The sequence below is a fragment of the Saccostrea cucullata genome, unplaced genomic scaffold, assembly GCF_032062105.1.
Source record: "Saccostrea cucullata isolate Sc308-1 unplaced genomic scaffold, CSIRO_AGI_Scuc_v1 ctg122, whole genome shotgun sequence".
In the NCBI taxonomy this organism is placed as follows: Eukaryota; Metazoa; Mollusca; class Bivalvia; order Ostreida; family Ostreidae; genus Saccostrea; species Saccostrea cuccullata.
This window is the reverse complement of record NW_026932975.1, coordinates 382,536-392,612: the sequence shown is the minus strand read 5'-3', so window position 1 is coordinate 392,612 and position 10,077 is coordinate 382,536. Positions and strand designations below refer to the sequence as shown.

The 10,077-nt window shown below is 35.6% G+C and overlaps 1 protein-coding gene across 1 annotated transcript; it reads left to right on the top strand.

The window, feature by feature from the left end:
- The first annotated feature begins 3,703 nt into the window (after positions 1-3,703).
- On the top strand, positions 3,704-9,069 carry LOC134236707 (innexin unc-9-like). The gene is made up of 2 exons (XM_062718890.1): positions 3,704-3,860; positions 6,563-9,069. Exons 1-2 carry the CDS (start codon positions 3,856-3,858, stop codon positions 7,767-7,769), a joined length of 1,212 nt encoding a protein of 403 aa, XP_062574874.1. The 5' UTR covers positions 3,704-3,855; the 3' UTR covers positions 7,770-9,069.
- The last annotated feature ends 1,008 nt before the right edge of the window (positions 9,070-10,077 follow it).

Below are 10,077 nucleotides of genomic sequence, written 5' to 3'. Positions count from 1 at the left end.
TCATTTCAGCCAAACAAGGCCCAATATCACCAAATAATGCCCAAAAATCAAACAGAAAGATGAAAACAAGATATCAATTTTAACGTATATAATTTCAATTTAAAAAAAAATTTAATATGTACAAATTAATAATGATGAACACAATTTTATAAGAATACAGAGTCCCTGAGTTGAGTTTCATTCTTCTCAACAAATCCCATTGGGTCGTTTACCTTTTGTCAGCTGTTGTAAAAAAGATAATAAATTGTCTTGTTATCTTAGATATCCTTTATATCTTTGATATACTTGTTTAGACCAAACAAGGTATGCCTATTAATAAAACAAATACAATAAGAGATGATACTAATCAAAGTCAATGACAGGATTACAATCTTAAAAAAAGAGGGTAAACATGCAGAGATTCATACATCTTAAAAATAAGTGACAAAATGCCCTTCATACCATAAGAAATCCTTATAAAAACAAATTATTAAAGGATTTGTATAACTTAAAGCAACCCTAAATTTATTGACAAGCAACATAGTATTGTGGGAGAGAGGCCTCCCTCCATACACTCTTTTGCTCAAACTCAAATTGTTACTGTCGAAAATGTTCATCAAAACGATTCAAAAGGCTAGTTGCCCCCTCCCCTTTTTATTGCTATTTAGTTGTATCATTTAATGTGGTAATGTGTTAACAAAATTTGATTTGTAATTTTAAATTGGGAACATACCCAGCCCCACCCCCTTCCCCAAGAAAAAGGATTTTGGAAGTTTAGACATTTTTTGTAAAAGTTTTTTTTTTTTTTTTTCAATTCGTCAAATATTTTTTTTCCTGAAACCCCCCTCCAATTAAAAAAAACTGTATCTGATTGCAAAATAGAGAGAGGTAGGAAAAAAGAATTTTAGGATCAACATATCCTCATTTGAAAACCCTCCCTTCCCAATCTTTACTGACACCACTATCTTTCACTTTTTCTTGGAATGCTTCTCTTTGAGAACGCTCAGTCGATCACGGTAGATGTCGACTTGTTTCATGACTTCCTCGGCTTTGTCGAAGTCGTTAGTACTCTGGTACTTCTCCAGTAGATTTTTGTACATCGTCAGCTTATTGTGGGTCTCTTCTGCTTCTTTCTTGTCACGGTAAGCAGTGATCATCTTCACGCGATAGGCCTCCTGTAAGTCGCGTGTTATCTCGGCTTTAATCTCATCCACGTGATCCGTCATGTCCATTGCAGCTTTCTCTACTTGCTTTAGGGTGCTAACTTTCCTCAAACGCTGTTCCATGTCGCTTTTCTTTTTAAGGGCTTTCATGATCTCCTTAAAGGTTTTATTGACATGGCGAACATCAAACTTCTCGTGCTCCACTGCGCTTTCAGCGTCCCTCATGATGTACGGAATGAGAAAGTTGACCTCGGTTTGGAATCTTTTCTCTTCATCTTCTTCCACACTTTTATATTTCTCCAAATCTTTCTCATATTTTTTAATCATTGCTCGCAGCTTTTGTTTCTCTGGTGAGTTTTTGTGATCTATTTTTGGACGAGCTCCATCGTATTTGACCAGTGCCATTTCCGGTGCCGGTTCAATTTGTTCCAATTCGTTTTCGGAGCCGCTTTCGTCAATACCTTCCGTCTCATCTCCAGAAGATTCATCCATTGGATCGGACTTAAATTTGTCCCCAAAAAGTTCAGACATTTTGTATATAGGTGAATTTGTACAGTTTACAAATTCCTTTAATCCCCATGTAATTTCTTCATCTTTATTAAAATTTTTCAACTTTTTCCGATTTTTTCTTAATTTCTTTCCAGAAACCTGTTGACTATTGGACTTGGTTTTCTCATTCAGAGTTCGCATTTGTGCAAACTGGGCTCTAGTACGGTAGTGAAAGAGGCGTTGCTGAAACAATGGCATTTCCTCAACCAATTTCTTTGAAATTTTCGCCTCCAAAATGTACTTATCAGCAGATCTTATTCCTACTTTCCCCTGCACGTTGCACTGAACGCACACCTCTGCTGGGACACTGTATTCATCAGGACATATAAGTAGGTTATTAGTAGCCTTTGACCCAGTTACTATGATTGTAAGATCATCAAAAGAGGCAGCATCTATGGCTAGTTTCTTTATCATCGACTCGTTGTACTTATGCCTATGGTTGTCCAGTATCTTGTGCATGTTACTGACCGTCTGGGTCATCAAATCCAAGATATGTTTGTAAACATAGTAATACTTCTTAAACTCATCCTCGATATAATCTGGGTCACTTACGTTCAGTGCTTTAAGACGGCGTTGCTCCTCCATCAGGGGACGAAAGCGATTTGAAACCACGTCCCCAATATAAAATTCCATCTCGTCGGCGGGAACGTCTTGAAAATCGTCGTCAGTAAGCTCCATTGACCGCTTGCATTTAGTACACATTAAAACATGGCTTCCGTCGTTCCTCTTTTCTCCAAAGTAAGGCGATAAACATGTCCTGCAAAACAATGGTGGTGTCTTCTTAGTTCTGACGGGTAGATCCATATTTTCCCAATCCTGCTCTTTATCGAATTCTTCATCTTCGGACAAAATATCAGTACTTATTTCTAGGTTTCTTTCAATAATAGCTACCATAGATTGTTCTGTCGGTGATTCCGCCATCTTGGATTAAAGTACACAGTCAACACAGGTCACTGAGGGGGCAGTGATTCATTTATTCTTCCTTTTCCTTTATAACAGAAATAACATTAGATTTTTTTCAATGTTGATGTTATGCACATATACATATTGATTAATTTAATTTTCAGGATTTTTTTTTAAATCGAAATATATTAATTTTTCAAGTTTACACTGATATAAGATTATATTATACATTCTCTAAGCATTCCCGGTTTTAAAGGAAGGATTAATGATTTATAAAAATTTGATTTCAGTTAATATATACTTTTTAAAAAAAAATTATCTTTGGTTATTGTGAAACATTTAAAAACACACACACACACACGAAGGCGCGTGGAAGATCGGAATGCAATCATATAAATATAAAGAAATCAAAAGGATTTGGAGTTAGGGGGGGGTGCCAAAATTAGGCAAGGGGTTGGTTACCCTGTGAAACATTTAGAGATTTTGAAGGGTTAAAATGACACACACACTGGTGGGGGCCCAGGGGGCGACCCCCGGAAGCTCCTGGATTCTAGAGATTTTGAAGGGTAAAAATGAGTTCTACCAAGTAGACATATTTGATTTACGCTAACTTTGATTTTATAAAAAAATATATTTTCTAAAATGTATAAAATAAATATGCAATAAACTGAATAAAATAGAAGAAACGAATTCAACAACACTTGTGTACTCTGTATATTTATTTCTTTGAAAAATTCAGATTTCAGAACTATGACACATTAAAAATAGCATTTTATTGTTTGTTTTTTTTTGTTTTTTAATTTTAAGGAAGATATTTTTTTCTTTATTATTGTTTTCATAATTCCTAAAATGTAGGTGTGTCAGTTTGATAAAAATTTCTATTCTGTAAAAGTGTCCTCTCTTACGAAATATTTTCACCTGTTGCTTTTACTACACAAAACCGTAATGTAATGTATTGTATTGCATCACTCATGGATCAATTTTCGCCTTCCAGAGTTACCTTTCTTTCATATTATTTCGGCCTGATCCTTGAACCATAACAAGTGCGCTGTGATTGGTCATTTCCGATATATTTGGGAAATGAGTGACACCTATGTACGCTCTGAATGGTCCAACCCATTTACTTTCATTCGGAGTAGGTAACGACACGAGAAAAGTGTATCAACTTTTGTACAGTTTTAACTGAGGGATTCTTCTTTTGGACTTTCGGTTAACAAGAGCAGAAGAAACCCAGAGGTCCTTGGAGTGACCAACAAAGGATATGTCGTAAGTTTCTTATCGTATATTTCATTGTAAACAACAATGTTGTTAAGATTCCACGATTCATGGACTCGAATCATGGTGTGACAATCTATTGGCCACGGTTTGGGAATATTTCAATTACGAAAATGGAATTGATATAGCATCGTAGGGGTTGATTATTAAAATCATGTCATAAATACTTTGTCGACTGTTATGAAGCTTCTAAACACTATTCTCATTTGATCAGTCGTCATAGATCGTTGCGAGTTATCTCTGTCAAAATATTCATTACATTTTAATGTCATATTTATTTTTTCGAAAGTTTCGTCTTTGTATAATTGTATAAAGACACTGAAACATGATATGGTAGTTGAACACTGCATATGAATCAGGTCTATCGATATATCATTAATTAGTTGAGCATTTTATGTAATACCAATGTATAAAAAAAAAATCTGCATATAATTTTATAGAGAGCAATGAATGTGTCATTAATATACCATAATTGCACTTGTATCACATACAGCGTTATGACAGGAATGGCGGCTTTGTGGCAACACTGTAGGTTGTACATTACACTGATGCCCTAGGCTAAATTCACAGGTCATTTGTATGTTCAAAATTTCCCTTGCTGGGCCCCTTTACACATTACACATGCTAAGTGCGCGTGAGACAGTCACACACAAGGTTTTTTCAACTTGATTTTTTTTTATTTCTTTTGGCAATTAAAAAAAGGATAATTTGACTAGAGTAGGCCTAATGCATAAGAGATTGAGATTTTTTCACATGGTTAGACAGTTTGTGGGATTTTTGAAAGAAATGCCACTTAGCATAGACTAGCATTGAAATGTTGTACAAGTGAAAAAAAAAAAAAAAAAGCAAGTTAATAAGCAATTCTTGGGTTCTATTGTACCCCTTTATATATTTCACATGTCAAATGCACTCAGAACAAAAAATATCATATTTTCTCTTTAATGAAAACCTTCTGATATTTTTAAAATTATGTTCAAAAACACGAAATTTGTTTACATTCAAGAATTTTGATTTATTCTAATAACACGATTTCTTTAAATGCTCGAACACTATGTTCTTAAATTCTGGAAAAAAAAATTGCATAGCTAAAGGCAAAAAGAAATGCATGTTTTCAACTAAGTAAATAGATTAAGAATATGTAAAGAAAAACATAATTTAAAAAACTTTAAATGTTTGTACATTAAATTACTAATTAATTTTATAAGATTGTAGGAGATTTTAGATCCACAATTATGAGGAAAAGAGCAAATATTTTCTGCAAAAAAACATACAATGTCCCAGTTCATGTACCGATTTCTGATGAAGATGTAATTTCTTTACATCATTATCACGCATCATTCAGCAAACTTTCAATAACAAATCTTTATTTATATTTTTTGTATTTAAAAAAAAAAAATAAACATTTACTATTCAAAGGGAGGTAAATCCTTATAAGAGTCATGTAAGTATGAAGTGATGACTGAATCTAATCCACCCACCTGCTATGTGTGACAGGTCCTATCTAGTATTTTAACCCTTGCACTTTGTTTCTTTACAGTGGTAAATTTCATCAATTGACTTTAACAAGATATATTTTGAGATTTTAATCATGCATTCTTTGTCTTCTACACCTAATCAGTTTAATTAAGACAATATTAAACCATGCAGATTGTGGTTTTATCAACCATTTGATCCTTTATTTAATTGACACCAATAAATCACACGACAAGACATTGTCAAACATCTGAGTTATTTATAGGTTTCAATTTTATTATGATAGATATGTGTATAGATAAACAAGTTTTATGTTGTATATTTCCTTAAATGTTGGTACCTGTCTATATTTTTAGAATTAACTTATGAATATTTTACATAGGTAGATTTAAAGAAAAGGCTACAACCATCTGCCGTCCAGCACGGCAGTATACACTGTGCTAACTTATCTAGAGATTACGGGTAAAAGTCCACTCATACTTGGCTTTCATGTCCGAGCAAAACTTTACCCCTTATCGCCAGATAAAAACCGTTTAATATATATCTTATCTTAGTTTTTAAGAAACCCTTTAGGTTGGCCTCTTTTGTTTTGTTTGAAATGATAAGCAAGAAGAGGGTGTTACTGTAGAAAAACAACCCAGACTTGTCAATATTGTGATTTCAGTATTTAAGTCTGAGGTTAGTGGACATCACCCCGTAATCTGGTTTATGGCCATTGTACCTACAAACCCGTCTCATTTGACCGGTCTGTTCACATAACGTGGTCATTATTGTCGTAAGGACCAGCCTTTATCCCCCACCAATTATCGGGCTTTGTCTGGGATATACCTGTTGTTACTTATTGTTTCCTTACATAATATTGACAAGGGGTTTTAGAATAATCCTTATGGCAACCTTTGAAAAAAATTCATTAAAGCTAATTGCATTAGTTAATATTTATAGTAATTTGATTTGACCCAAAACATCTCGGTAAATAAACGAACAGTACTGGTCTGTTATCCCCCTCTCCTGCACCCCCTAAAATGTATGTGGTTGTAAAAATTAAAATTAAAATTATTCCCATAGAAGTCAAAACATATTTTTCTATCGTTGTCAGTCAGATAACAACATATTACAAAAATATTCTAATTATCATAAGCAAAAACTAGAAAACGGGTTTATCTTAATTTTGCATATATCTGTCTTTTACGATTATTTATTCTGAGTGTTTCGTTTTGCAGGGTGGTTTGGATTTTCGGAAGTTGGGCGAGCTGGAACAAGCTCCGAGGTAACGACGATGATGACTGGGTGGACCGCGTCAATCACATCTACACCGTGGTCTTGCTGTGTATTTTCGCCGTGTTTACGGGTGGTGGACAATATGTAGGAAACCCTATAGAATGCTGGTGTCCAGCTCAGTTCACGGGGTCCTATGTAGCGTATACGAAATCCTATTGCTGGATTAAAAATACGTACTATGTTCCTCTCGAGGAAACGATCCCTCTGGATCACGAAACCCGCCGTCAGGAGGAACTGACCTACTACCAGTGGGTCCCTATTATTCTCGTCTTCATGGCTTTCATGTTCAAGGTGCCCTGTCTTGTATGGAGAATGCTGAACGGCTACTCAGGACTTAACCTAGAAAAAATCGTCAACATGGCGGCCGGAACTCAGACCGCCGAGCCAAAGAAGAGAGACGAAACTGTAAAACACATCGCCTTATACATGGACCGCTGGTTGGAGACTCACCGACAGTACAACTATAACTTCATGGTTCGAATGAAACAAAAGGCTTCCAAGGTCTGCTGTATCTTGTGTAATAAACGCGAAGGCACCTATCTTACCGGACTGTACATGTTTGTCAAAGTCTTATACTGCGTCAACATCATCTGCCAGTTCTTCATCCTGAACTCCTTCATGGGACACGGATTCTATTCCGCCTATGGTCTAGAAGTTCTCGACGGATTGGCCAAGAACTACGAAATCAAGGAAAGCCGCCGTTTCCCGCGCGTCACGCTTTGTGATTTCGACATTCGTCAGCTGCAGAACCTTCAGAGGTGGACCGTTCAGTGCGTTCTTCCAATCAACCTGTTCAACGAGAAAATCTTCATTTTCCTGTGGTTCTGGTTCGTGGTGGTTGCCGTGATCACATGCGGCAACTTCTTGTTCTGGATCTGGCGCGTGCTCGTGAAGCAGAACCGCGTGGCCTACATCAAGAAGTTCCTGAAGGTGCGTGACGAACTCCACGGCGAGGACGACAAGAAGATCTGCCGCCAGTTCGCCGACCAGTACCTCCGTGATGATGGTCTCTTTGTTTTAAGAATCGTATCTAGGAACACTAATGCTATCTTGCTGACTGACTTGGTATTGAACTTATGGGGTATATACAAGGAAAAACCCTTAGTGAAAAAAGCCCTTAGTGACGATTATGGCGAAACACACGCTTAGATACGACAGTATTGTGAAAGTTTAGTTCAAATGGGAAGTGTGCAAGAGACATTCCAAGTTGCGAAAGTTGACACAAATATATACTTTATGCCATTTGTGTTGGTTTGAACAGGTGCTTAATTTTCATAGTCAACCAGCTTATGACGTCACGGTCAGAAATAACGACACTTCCGTTTAGTCTTGCTCCTGCCTTTGGTGCTAAGCATTAGAAGAGCAAGACCAAGCTGTTTAAGCCTAGTCATACCATTTGGGCATTGACACTTCATCTATGCAGTAGATAATTAATTTTCAATTTTTTGATTGATATACATTTGATCTTCCAGTCAAAAGTTTTTTTTATTTATTTTAACGCAGAATGTCCACCGAATCTCAATCATTCCGTGTCCAGTGTCTTCCAGTCGACATTAAAGAAACTACAGCAAATAAACGATTCCACGTCCATGACGCCATGTTTTTTTTTAAACTTTTGTTTATAGTTATGTTATGTCAAATTTTGAATTTCTTGAGAACTTTTTTCCCCGATTTGCACTCGGTAAATTCAAAAATGATCACATGACAAGTATTGCTATGGTATTTGTTACTCGTTGATTGGCCAGTGATTTTTTTGTAAATTCATGATCATAACATTTCACTTTATTAATGCAATTCATGAATCAACGAATAATATTTCAGAGCAAAGAAACTGTGATAAAAACCAGTTGCATTCTCATGATATTAATTTTTTTCCAGAGATATATGTTCTATTTTTGAATAAATTTTCCATATACCATTTAGTTTGACATTTAGGTTTGGGTGAAATTGTTTTTGGAAGCATGAGTTTCAGGGACCAATGTGTTGTTATGTTCAGTTGTTAATAGGTCAAGGGCCCATAATTTTGTTGATCTCTGATTTTTAGCATGTGTTCATAATATTGTATCAATCGCCATGCCTTTCATTCATTGCTCGCTATAATTAATCGGATGACCAATTAAAAATGTGCTTTTTTGTTTGGTGTACGTTAGCAAGGTAACTGTACTTTTGTACGTATGCCACTAGTGATACATTGGGCATTTTACTGATATAAATCTTCAAAGGTTGTATAAATTTCAGTGTAAGCTGCCTGTGAAATTTCACGTGCCTTCGTAATCAGGAACTAAGGGAATGTACAGTTGTAAACTATGTTCCGATAGCATTTTTATTTTTTATGATGTATTTTAGTGATTACATAAATATTTTATTACCAGTAATTCAAATTGCAATACTTAGTGAACCAAGTTGTTTATAAACATATAGTTCAGAAATAAAAAAGAAATAAAATTATGATTTGTTTGATTGATTATTTTTACATTCTTTTAATTGAGAATTTTTCATTGATATGAGACGTCATCATGTACCGATGCGACGAATTAAGGCTTTTACTTGGCACTGGAGACAGTTGAAGGATGCAATAATGTAGCCCTCTCCGATTTTTTTTAATCTGACGTTTTCTGGAGAGGGCTACAATTCCATCGCATCTCCGTAATGGTGCAAATTTTTTTTTTTAATAGGAGCGACTGCAGGCAAAATAAATTATTTTTACATTCAACTTACTTCTAATAAGACGAAATGTTTATTCACTGTCAACAACAGACCCCGTTAAATGCGAAAAACTTGTAAAATAACTCTGCATGTTTCCTGGTAGTTTACTTCAGCAGCCATGACAGTTCACGCGTGACGTAATGAGACTTTCGCTTGAAATTTAGAACAACTGAATAAAGCAATTATCGGTGTTTATAAATGATTGTGCTGAATTTCATCACAAAAACATAGGTATATAAAACCATTTTAAGTGTTATTTTTATGCAAGCAGCGATATTTATGTTTAAAATAAGGGAATTCCAAAAAGATCCGCTCCTATAGAACCTAAATTCTCATTGGCTGTCCCAAAATACAATCTATCAAGGTCAGTAAACATGGCGGATAAATTCGAGTTGTGATGTTGACATACACGAAAAATAAGCGATATAGGGATCGTTCTGTATATTTTTGCATTGGTTTACGTCTTGGGTGACTACTTATTTGGAGTCAAGGTAAGAAATGTTAATAAAATAGCAATTTACTGATAATTTGAGCCGAAATCCGTGCGGGAGCGAATCAATCACACCCGCAGCTGCACCATTATGGAGATCCTAAGGAGTTGTAGCCCTCTCCCCAAAAAAAAAAAAAAAAAAAAAGGGAGAGGGCTACATTATTGCAGTTAAGTTGAAGGATGAAGCGTACCAGGTTAATGCAGCACAGGGAACGAGATTCGAACTTTGTACATCCAGAAGCGACCGCTTCACCACTAGGC